Genomic DNA, 11,172 nt, shown 5'->3' on the forward strand with positions numbered 1-11,172 from the left:
AACCAACATAAATTAGTAATATTTAACTTTCAGTTCCATGTACAATCATTATTATATCATTACTATTTTGGTATGCAATTTAAATATTTTGGATTTATTTCACAAACACACTATAATTCTAAAACATTTAGTTCAATTATGCCCATTCTGAATAATACAATGGTTGAATTATCAACATAAATTACGATTAAGTATTACACAAATGACTAAACTACCTACATAAAAGTAAGATAACAAACCGCAATATTAATGCAAATAACAATTCCTTTCATAAACGACATTAAGTTTGAACATTAAAGAACTGTTTGAAGAGGGAAACAAACTGCAGAGTAAAGAAAAACAATATTAAAAGATATAACAATGTAGGTGCAGACAATGTCGTATGGGATCCTTGAAAGACCTACAATTATGACCCTTCTTACCGCACTGACTACAACGAACTATAACTTTGTTTTCTAAACAAGACATGATTTTTTTTTTCTTAGGCCTCCCAACCGGATGTTTGACATTAAGAGAAAGAACTAGATCATTGCCGACTGCATGACTTGCAGTGAATTATTGAATATTGCGAACAGGTCGTGTTTCCTTTATGTATAACAAACGTAGATTGGAAATACGATAGAAATCATGTGCATATGACTGTAGTTGAAGGTTCCTATGAGACAATGCAATGCATGCATGAGAGCACGGAATCATGTCTAGGTCCCAACGCCGACATGAGCAAGTACGATTCAAAATGTTAACAACAATTGGTTAGAGCGATCATGCACTTCAATTTCATACTGGTTAATGGGGTACAACTCCGAAAAAAAAGGAACAATAAACTTACAATTTTACTATTAATAATAGGCTCAATCAAATACAATTACTATATAATTAAAAAAACACTTACATCCATTGACCTGCTGTCCCTTAAGGCTGATCGAATAATGTTCTCTGCATGCGATGACAATTCAGAATGCTAGAAACTCCAATGACTACGACGTTTGTAAAACCATTTTTGAACCAAACTATGGATAGATTCAAGGAGACCAATAACGGGTAATTCGAGTGCTTCCTTTAAAGCTGAATTCATGCATTCAGATATATTGGTTGTCATTAAGGAATATCTTTTCCTCCGACAAAATGCCCTAGCCCATTTGGATTTGCCAACTTCCTCTAATTCAAGCCTAATGGACGAAGCAACCTCATCCAACTTCCTTATGTAATACTCAAATTCACCAATTGTATATGCTCTTACACACATATGGAAAGTATCTTCAATTGAACGTGACTTATGGATCTTAACAAGGTTTTTATACAAATGAAATGCACACAACTCGTGTTCAGCAAAATCATAAACAGAACTAACACTCTTGGCTATACTTTTATGATCATCAGACACAACAACATGGTCGTTAGAATCCCCAAAAACAACTTTAAGATTACGAAAAAACCAAGACCATGATGCATCATTCTCATAATCGACAATGACAAATACAAGAGGTACAATATGTGAATTGCCATCAAATGTGCAAGCAGACAATAATATCCCAAAAACTTTATTCTTAGACTAGCATCATCAACTGACATAATAGGAAAACAAAATTTCCATGCTTCTATGGAAGCAGCAAGGGCCATAAAGTAATACTTAATCCTACCTTCATCATCAGATTCTTGTGTTGTACACGTTACTGTAAGGAATAAACATTTAGATTGATTATACAAGACAAAATAGACTGTATATAATTGTTTAAACTAAATATAGACGAGAAACATACCAGGATTATTTTCAATCAACGCAGCTAAAAATGGTGACAAACCGGCGTATGAGGACTCAAGAGTCCCCCTGAGGGAATTGAGGGCAATCTCACAACCTTTCCAAGCTTTATCATAACTTATATTTACACCATATAGCTTACAACATCACACGGTCAACATAGGACTTTGTCATTCATTTTAAAAAATGACCTTATACACTCAGCAACAATCCAAGATGTTGCTTGTCGATGACCATCTTTAACAATGTCAATGGAGCATTTTATGGATATTGATGTATTTCCAAACCATCTACACACCACCCTCTCTATATACAGATGCACATAGATACCACCCACAAGACATCCTTGCAACAAATTTCAAATGAAGTTTTGTTTGACCTAGTAGTAGTAAGTTTGAAACTGTTTTTAAGAGCAAGAAAATAAACTGCTTTCTTCAATACAGACTTGCTACTAAAATGTAAACCTACTCTAATGGGAATACCAGATTGAAAGACATCGAAATCTTGGAAATCAACTATTTCAATGTTGCCCACGGGATGTCGAAAATATTGATCAATGTTTGTTGATTCGTTATTCAAATACAACATATTTTGAGTGTTTAGGGCAACAGATGAGACATGGTCAACTATTACACATAAATCAATTTGAGGGGGAATCTGATAATACTGACATCAACCACAAAATATCTTTATCTTCGACAATACAAACAAGATTCGAATTGGCATAACCAATCTGGTACATTGTCAAACGAGATATAGTTAACTCACTGAAGGGAAAAAGTTTACCTTGGATATATTCCACAAATTGTTGGAATGATTAATCTGATGGAATATGCACCTCACAATCTCGAAAATCATGATACTGAGAATTCTCATCCCATCGACCATCAAATATGAGTCTGGCCCGTTGTAAAGTCATAGCAAAAATATTAGCAAAAGTTAATGAATTAACAAGAAAACCTAAATCAATGAAACCTTTTGTGTACGTAACAAAAGTTATGGCAATGGATGGAGCAACAATCCAGTTGATTCTTGTGCAATCAACACATGGTCATTTTTTTAGGAACTGATATTTCTTTTCCCAAAATATTAAAATAATATAAAAAATAGCATATACACCTAATTTATTAAAAATGTGAGAAAAACAATATAGAGATTTGAAAAAAAATATATGGATAAAAAAAGGTCTAATAATATATAGATGTTTCAAATATAGGTTTGGTTTCAAATTATGGATATTTTATTAAGGTGAGAAAAATTCGAAAAATTGTTAAACATAATCTAACATAATAATAAAATATAGAGATTGTGTTATCTATATGAGAAAAATTAGGAAAGAAGTTTTAATAATATATGGATATTTCAAATATAAATTTGGTTTTAAAATCTGGATATTTTATTAAGGTGAGATAAATTCGAAAGGTAGTTAACAAGAATCTAAAATAATAATAAAATATAGAGATTATGTTAACTGAGCAAAATTAGGAAGGCTGTTGTCCTATCAACAATTACCTTGCACATATATCTCAACCATATATATCTCGACCATGTTTTCTCTTTTGAAATTATCCGGTATTTGTAGTTTCGTCAACAATAATATCTACGAACAAGTCAAAGACAAATCAGGAATTTTGAAATTTGCTATGTCACATGAGTTGCCATAATTCTTATTCTTGGACGATTTTGCCATTTTTCATAATGAAGCCTAAAAAACCGCCCTACACTCCAATTCCCCTTGCAATTTCTCAAAAAAGTATGGCCCAATCAATGGTTCCAATGTTCGGCAGTATTGGGCCTGGGCCTTAAATCGCCTCATCAGAGATCTGCTCTCATCTTCCTCCCCAGTCGGTCCGAAGGTCTCCACTGTAGCTCGCTTCAGTTGAGATCATCTTCAAGCTCACCTACTAGGTAAGTTCCATCGCTTGCTCGATTCTGTTTGGTCGCCATGTAAAGGAATTAGAAGAACTAATGGAAATGGCTGCTTTCTTATTTTTCATTGTTTGCTTTTCTGAATCGGCGTCTCTTCATTTTCGGCCGTATGTATTAGATTTTCTTTAATTAGCAGCTTCGCAATAAGAAGTTGGATGTTTAGCTGTATACTGTACGATGATGGTGATGCTATGAATCCGTGAAACCAACTCTCTCTGATTATGGTATCGTCGGTAAAATTTGTGAAGTCAAGTAGCTTTTGTAAAAGTATACGAACACATACCCATCCTGTTGGATGATACAGTTCGAGTTTGAACAGTATTTGTTGTGGGCTTATTTTGTTAGTCAAGTGAAGTAGGTTTTCAAGTAGCTGGTGTCTATTTAATTTCGTTTTTGTTTGTATATTTGTATTTGGATTTAGTCACTTGTATTGAAGTGATGATATTATGGACCAAGTTACATTTAAAGATTTGATGATCTGAGTTCTTCGATAATCTAATTTTAGAGGTCTGAATTACAAAATTAGCCTGCCATCCATTTCGTTTTTTGTAGAACAGATTAATATTTTATTTATTTATTTATTTGTATTGAGTGCAACCATCGGTCTTACTTCTAAAGATAGGATGATACCTGTGTTTGAGGCTAGAAACTGATTTCCATGGATTAACATTGTTACGAAAGTCGGGAGTTGATAAGATATGCACATACTCAACAAAAGGAGCTCCACTTGGCATTTGTAAATAATTACAAGGAGCCCTTAAATGGTGGTGCTCATTTAGTGAATTGAAAGATTGTGGCTCTTTCTTGATTCTTCGGTTGGTAATCTATTTGCCAAACTGGAAAGACAAATGAGATTTGTTATCAAAAGGGCTGCTACATTTCCCAAATCTATTTGTGTTTCCTTCTTCTTTGCTTTCATAGACAATCCTTTATTCTTGATATAGATAATTGGTATCCTCGGGATTGATTGTAATTATGTTTCTTTTGTTTTGGTGGCCTTCTTCTTATTTAGTCTTTTTCAGTTTTGTTTGGGTCTCCCCTTTGCAGCGTTCTTTACCCTCTCTGAACTTCCATATTTCTGGAAGTTGTGTTACTATAATTATGACTTTTTTTAAAGGCTAAAATACCATTTGGTCCCTATATTTTGAAGTTTGTTCAATTTTAGTCCTTGTACTTTCATTTGTCTAATTTTAGATTCTATACTTTCAATAGATCTTAAATTTAGTCCCCACTTCTAGCTGTTTGATTTTTTTTTTAAAAAAAAACTTTTTGTTATCGATTGACATTTTTACTATAAATTTTGAAAATATATTCACATATTGTATTTCCTTGCATGAAAATTATTATTATTATTTAACCAATTTCAGTAAAATTTAACTTTGATGGATTAAATGTAAGATTCATTTAAGTACAAGGACTAAAATTGGACAATTAAAAATATTGGAACTGAAAAAAGAAGCTTTGGCAGAGTTGTCATTTGGTCCTCTTAACGTAATTGGTGCCCCCTGGGTCATGTGTTCAAAGAAAAGTACTGGAACTAAAATTGAACAAACTTCAAAATATGGGGATCAAAATGGTATTTTAACCCCTTTTTCAGCATGCCTTTAGTAGTGCCGATGGAACTGCAATATTTATATCACTATTTACATCTTAAGTAGGTGGAAAGTAGAGATCTCTAGATGGAGGTGCCACCAAATGAAGATTCAGAGCTCCCAGCTTCTGTCGAACAGGATAATGTGCTCCCTGCCCCTGATACCATAGATGACGGGTATACAAGAACATCATTTATTTACTGTAGTATTTAATTTTGGGTCATGATGTTTGGTTGTGATCTTGTTGTCTTATAATTAGGTTGTAGGCTGTAGCTTCTCCCACATTGTGTAGAATACTTGTTACACTGTTAGTGAATTTACAACTTATATAAGGTTTCAAATTGCATGCTTTTACTTGGCTTATGTTTGTATTTTGGTTGTTATGGGAGAAATTATGGGTTAGATTGTAATGGCTAAAATTCCATTGCATTTTCTGAGGACACCTTTAGGAACTTAAAATTGACCACTTTCTGCCTTTCGAGTTTTTGTTCTTTGATTACCTTTTTCTAGAGAGGATGGTTTCAGGAGTGTCCAGCTGTTCTGATTTGTATATCCAGTGTTATATTTATCTTTTTGTAAGAGTATTGAACTTGTAATTTCCAGAGCCATGGAGCAGAAGCAAGAATTCACTGAGGAAGAAGTAAGAGGTACATTAGAAGCGATTGCATCCACAGGAAAATTCTGGTATCTTTCTTCTCCACCTAATTTCTATTGACTTAGTTTGAATATGAAGATGCTACATCAAAAATTTGATCGCAGTTCATACATAGGAAGTGTATGAATTTATGCCTCAGATTCTAATGCACTTTGATATGTTGAATGCTTATAGCTTCCCAGTGTAATTTAAATAGGGAAGCCAAGGGGTTCTTTGGTTGAATTCGGCAAGACAAAGTTTATGGGAGGTTTTGCTTTAAAGAAATAGGAGAATTGTTATTCATGAAAAAGCTTAAAAAATTGGAAGAATAGTTCTATTGTAGCTTTGTGTCCCGTTTCAAAGAACAGTGTAATTCCTCCCCTTATGGTTACTTTCATTGGAATTTCCTTTTTAGTACTCTTTGGAACGTAGGTCTACCCATGGAAATTTCATTTGTAAATGAAATTGTGTTTTCTAAAATTTTCCTTTTTTGATATGTTACTAGAGGCCTTGTCTTAATGGAATTCCTGTATTCATCATTTTCTGTGCCATAGAGGATAGCTCATGTGCATGATTTAGACATTATTCTGCAGTCGTATTTTCTTTTATTGGAAGCTTCATTTTTTTCTTCTTTCTCAAACAAGGGAAAAAAATAATATAAAGGTGGAAATTTGGGTTAGTAGCTGCCTGCTGTATCAATCCCTGACGTGATTATGTTTTTTTGTGCCAGTGACTCAGTGCCAAGTGTGTCGAGTTAATAATAATTTCACCATGCAAAAGAATCAGATCAACCATATATTTTCATTGTTTTTAGATTGGGGAACCAAAACTTTTCATCTATAAAATTAAAAGAACAGAAAAAGCCCCTTGAAGGATCTCACAAGGAAGCCACTGAATAATAGCAAAAGGGGTACAATATGTAAAGAGTTAGATTGAGCACACCCTGAGGAAGTTGTGACATTAGAGTTGTCTATGAAAATTCTCAATAAACCCTTATCCTTTAAAATTAATTGGTTGCCTGCCGTCCTAATCTATGGCCACACTGCTTTATTTGTATGTCTCCGCAAAATCTTATTCTCCGTCTTGGAAGTTATGCATATGCCACATAAGATTTGTATTAAGCACACAATCAGCTACATTACTGTGTGAATCAGTTTAATGTTTTTCTTTATTGTTATGGACGTACAATATATATATGTGTATACTTATTTTATGTTCTCAGGCATGATTGGGAGAAATTGAAGAGCATGCTATCTTATCAACTGAAGCAGGTATGGGGAGGTACGCATGAATGCATTTCTTTTTTTTTTTAACAGTGGATGTTTTAAGGTTCTTGCATAGCGGGCATGCATATCATATTTGTTGTATCCAGTTTTTCTAAATGAAGAATTTGTCACTTCCTTATTTTCCTTTCTTTACTATCTTTGAAGGTGCTGTCAGAGTATCCTGAAGCAAAAGCATCCGGTGAACAACAAAGTACTTTAGGAGAAACCTTCCCGGAGCTGGTAAAGCGGTTGGATGAAGGTTTGTGAGCTTCTCCACTTCCTATTGTGTTTAATCTGTACTGTAAATTTATTTGAAAAACCAAGTCTGGGTGGTAAATTACACTTCGAATCATTCAATTGGTCATGCATTTTTGGAGTCCCCTATCTGTGTATAAAATATACTCATGGGTCCTTTTACTAGGAAATCTAGTCAAATAGCTGTCCTAGTAAACTAAGGGCATTTGGATTGACTAGATACAAAAATGTTTTCGAAAAAAGTTATTTTATTTAAACTGTTTTGACAAAAAAACTGTTTGAAATACACTCTAAAAGTGTTTTAAAAGCTATTTTGAGTGGTTGTCAAACAGTTCGATTTTGTTCAAAATGACTTATAATCAAAATTAAACACTTGAAAAGTTAAACCAAACAATGCCTAATTCAATGAATATAGTGAGATTAGGGAATTTTATGTTATAAAAAACCTAATTTGAAAATTTTTTATTATTTAAAATCTATTTATTGGAAACCCCGGTTTATTGTGGAAACAAAGATATACAAAAATTAGAGTAGTGAGAAGAGGGAGTTAAAGAGTTCCACAACCTGCAACTTGAAGATTATTGAGAGGCACCCTGGTCGCATGATAGATGGAGATTATTATTATTTTTAGGGAAAATTGTACAAACCTCTCTTGAATTGTGGGGTTTGTTACAATTACATTCATGAACTTTTAATTTGATCAATCACCCCTTAAATTTTATGGTTTGTTACACTTACACCCCTAAATTTTTAATTTGATCAACTGTAGTTTGTTATTTGTCACAACCCCCTTTAGTATGTTAAAAGTATTACCCTTGTTTGTGAGATATATATATTTTTTACCTTTTTTTTAATTTTATTTTTTTTATTGAAGGAACATCCATTGAAATATTTAGAAACCAATACTAACGTAGGGGTTTGATTGCCAAAATTAACAAAACCAAATGGGCTAATTGATCAAATTCAAAGTTTAAGGGTGTAATTGTTAATAGACCACATAGTTTAGGGGTGATTGATCAAACTAAAAGTTTAGGGATGTAATTGTAACATAACTCCATAGTTCAAAGGTGTTTGTGCAAATGAGTTACAAAATCTTCATCCTTAGGTACAAATAGAAGTTGTGCTCCTCATAAGGATTTCCTACAAGACCAAAGCCCACTGAGATTACAAAAAGCTCTCGGACTGATCTCAATGAAAGAGCAAGCAGTTAACTTCCAAATTATGAACGAGACTTATTTTTGTATTTTTGTTTTACTTTGCAGCACTTCTTATCTTTATTGAAGGTCCTCCGTTTACCCTTCAAAGGATTTGTGAGGTGATTATCCATGTTCACTACAATGCAATTTCTTTATTTAAATTTTCATTTTAACTTTTCGTTCATTAATGATCAGTGAGACTGCAAATAATTACTTTAAAGAATGCGCTTGTTGCTAACCCCAGGCCTTTTGGACACCTTATTAGTTAGCTCATGTTATCCAAAAAAAAAAAGAAATTTTTTGGCCCAATATCAAAATTCGAAGCAACCATATCTTGATTTCTCTCTTTTGCCTTTCCTTTTATGTTATAATACGTTCTAAGATAGAAAAAGTTATAGTAAGTTTTTTATTTTGTTTATTTATTTATTATTTTTTTAAATAGCTGCTTTCTTTGTTGGTCTTTTGGGACTTGTAAGCATGAAGTATTTGTATTAAATTGATTTTGCGTAATTATGATTATTATCATTGTTTAACTATTTTCTCCAAAATTGGATGTCCAAACAGATCCTATTGGATGCACGGAGCATCTATCCCAATCTCTCAAAGCTTGCGCTAGCGCTGGAAAAGGTAAGCATGAAGTATCTGTATTAAATTGCGCTAGCCCTTCATTGAACTGTTTATGTAGTGTTTTATCTTCAAATATGATACTTATTCATGGGTTCAAATTAATGTAAACTAAATTACCATTTTTATGAAGGCTGAAATATTATGGAAAACCTTTTTTTGGGAGCTTTGTTTGGGTTGGTTATCTTTTAAATTTAGACATTTTTCTTCCTCGTGTATCTAGCATGTACTTCATTTCATCCAGTTTTCTGTCCTTGTAGTTGGAAAAGTCTTAAAAGAAGTATTGTAATGTTTTTAATCTTTAATTTAACTGTTGGTTGCACTTATATTGAATCATGACTATTGATATCTTGCTGGGTGATGCTCAATGTCATGTCTACGTTTATAGAATCTTCTGGTGACATCCACACTTGCCGTCAGTCCTGACCCGCATCTACCATCCTCCGAACCAAAGCCAAACAAGTCAGAGGAGTCAGAAAAAGCTGTTGAAGATCAAAAGCTATCCAATGCAGTTGAAAACGGAATCGAACCTATAGCTGGAGACAGGGATGAAGTAATGGTAGAGGTTGAAGAGGCCGATATGAATGATGATATGACGATGGACATGGAAACTTTTGAAGAAATAGTTGGATCATCTGAGACAAATAATGCTGCAAACAGTAAATCTTAGTTTTCTTGGTCCACCTTAAGCGAGCTGCTGTAGTTCTGCTAATCTCTTCATGTTGAGGGAGAGGCATGGCTGGTAATCCATAGTTCTTCAATATGTCAATTTGTTCAAGCCAATATAAATCGGTTCGGATGTTATCTTATTACACTTGGGGAGGAATGGGTGGTTAGTTGCAACATTTATTGTGTTGGTACATGGAATTAGCCTACAATATGAGCCTTACTATTTTGGCTTGGATGTTTTCTTGATTAAATATTTGAGTGATAACCGATGTTCTTGGTTTCTGAACTTTTGATATGACACATCCCATTGGCTAATGAAAATGGTTTGGCGCTTTGCAACCGTTGATTCCTTCTAATTTATTGGCTGGAAGCAGGATGGATAGGATTTTTCTCATATGGTCTTCAGCCCAAGTGCCCTACTTATGTAGATTTGATGGGAAATTTGGTGATTTCTTGGGGGCGTTTACACATCTAGCTTAGAAGAACTTAGAATTACAATGGTTACAAGGGTTTTTTTTTTTTTTTGGTATATTCACCTCACGTTCTTGTCCATAATAGTAGATGGTAGAAATATTGAAGGGCTATTGTTAGCAAATTGATTGGTCATTTCATTGGTTTTGTTATGAGCCATTTATTGGTTTCCTAATTCAAACAAATTTACGAAAATAAAAGATGCAACTAAAATTTACCTTATCAAATTATTGTTCATAAGTATATGTATATATTTACAATTTGAAACCAGATTACTTGAATGGATATGCAGGTGAAACCTGAAACTCAATGCCAAATGTATTGTTGTTTGGAATCGATTAGAAACACATGATCGTATTATTAGGTGGTGTTATGATATCTCAAGTGATTGTACTATGTGCATTGGTGTAATTGAGTCTAGGGATCATTTATTCTTTGAGTGTCCTTTTAGTAAGGCTATTTGGGAAACATGCTTTGTGGGTAGGTGGATATGAAACTCAATTGAATTTGTCACTTAACACAGATAATTAGTTGAGGCATAAGGTCTGAAACATTGCTTGGTGTATTGTTATTTACTGTTTTTTTTATGCAAAACGCAATTTGCAATTTGCAATTTGCATGTCCAGAGCAACCTTGTATGCTTCTTGAGTGGTCAGTGGGCTATTTATTATGAGGTTTTTCTTTCGAGCTTCTATTGCAAGAACCTCACAATCCTAAAACTTTCTTGAGTTGTGTAATTTATTTTTCATGTTTGATTGATTTTGCAATTGTTTGTTTC

General features: G+C 33.4%; 2 protein-coding genes across 3 annotated transcripts; one reads left to right on the top strand and one right to left on the bottom strand.

Moving 5' to 3' along the window:
• Positions 1-961: 961 nt before the first annotated feature.
• Positions 962-2,678, bottom strand: LOC120090654. The gene is made up of 5 exons (XM_039048371.1): positions 2,598-2,678; positions 2,431-2,492; positions 1,761-1,876; positions 1,597-1,673; positions 962-1,552 (listed from the first exon to the last, which is right to left on the bottom strand). The coding sequence occupies exons 1-5, from the start codon at positions 2,676-2,678 to the stop codon at positions 962-964; spliced, it is 927 nt and encodes a 308-aa protein (XP_038904299.1).
• Positions 2,679-3,523: 845 nt separating this feature from the next.
• On the top strand, positions 3,524-10,262 carry LOC120091137 (serine/threonine-protein phosphatase 4 regulatory subunit 2). 2 transcript variants are annotated; one of them, XM_039049003.1, is made up of 8 exons: positions 3,524-3,667; positions 5,347-5,456; positions 5,884-5,964; positions 7,137-7,185; positions 7,345-7,438; positions 8,697-8,749; positions 9,195-9,257; positions 9,643-10,262. In XM_039049003.1, the coding sequence occupies exons 2-8, from the start codon at positions 5,368-5,370 to the stop codon at positions 9,922-9,924; spliced, it is 711 nt and encodes a 236-aa protein (XP_038904931.1). In that variant the 5' UTR covers positions 3,524-3,667; positions 5,347-5,367; the 3' UTR covers positions 9,925-10,262. The 2 variants fall into 2 exon arrangements, with proteins under 2 accessions (XP_038904931.1, XP_038904932.1); XM_039049004.1 differs by having other exon boundaries at positions 3,541-3,667; positions 5,344-5,456.
• The last annotated feature ends 910 nt before the right edge of the window (positions 10,263-11,172 follow it).

This window comes from Benincasa hispida, chromosome 11 (genome assembly GCF_009727055.1).
Source record: "Benincasa hispida cultivar B227 chromosome 11, ASM972705v1, whole genome shotgun sequence".
Classification (NCBI taxonomy): domain Eukaryota; kingdom Viridiplantae; phylum Streptophyta; class Magnoliopsida; order Cucurbitales; family Cucurbitaceae; genus Benincasa; species Benincasa hispida.

Coding starts and splice junctions, on each gene's coding strand:
- LOC120091137 (XM_039049003.1), top strand. CDS start 5,368: ATGGAGGTGCCACCAAATGAAGATTCAGAGCTCCCAGCTTCTGTCGAA. Junction 8,750..9,194: donor CCCTTCAAAGGATTTGTGAG/GTGATTATCCAT, acceptor ATGTCCAAACAG/ATCCTATTGGATGCACGGAG. Junction 9,258..9,642: donor TTGCGCTAGCGCTGGAAAAG/GTAAGCATGAAG, acceptor CTACGTTTATAG/AATCTTCTGGTGACATCCAC.
- LOC120090654 (XM_039048371.1), bottom strand. CDS start 2,678: ATGACTTTACAACGGGCCAGACTCATATTTGATGGTCGATGGGATGAG. Junction 2,493..2,597: donor ATGATTTTCGAGATTGTGAG/GTGCATATTCCA, acceptor ACAATGTACCAG/ATTGGTTATGCCAATTCGAA. Junction 1,674..1,760: donor GTTGATTGAAAATAATCCTG/GTATGTTTCTCG, acceptor TATTCCTTACAG/TAACGTGTACAACACAAGAA.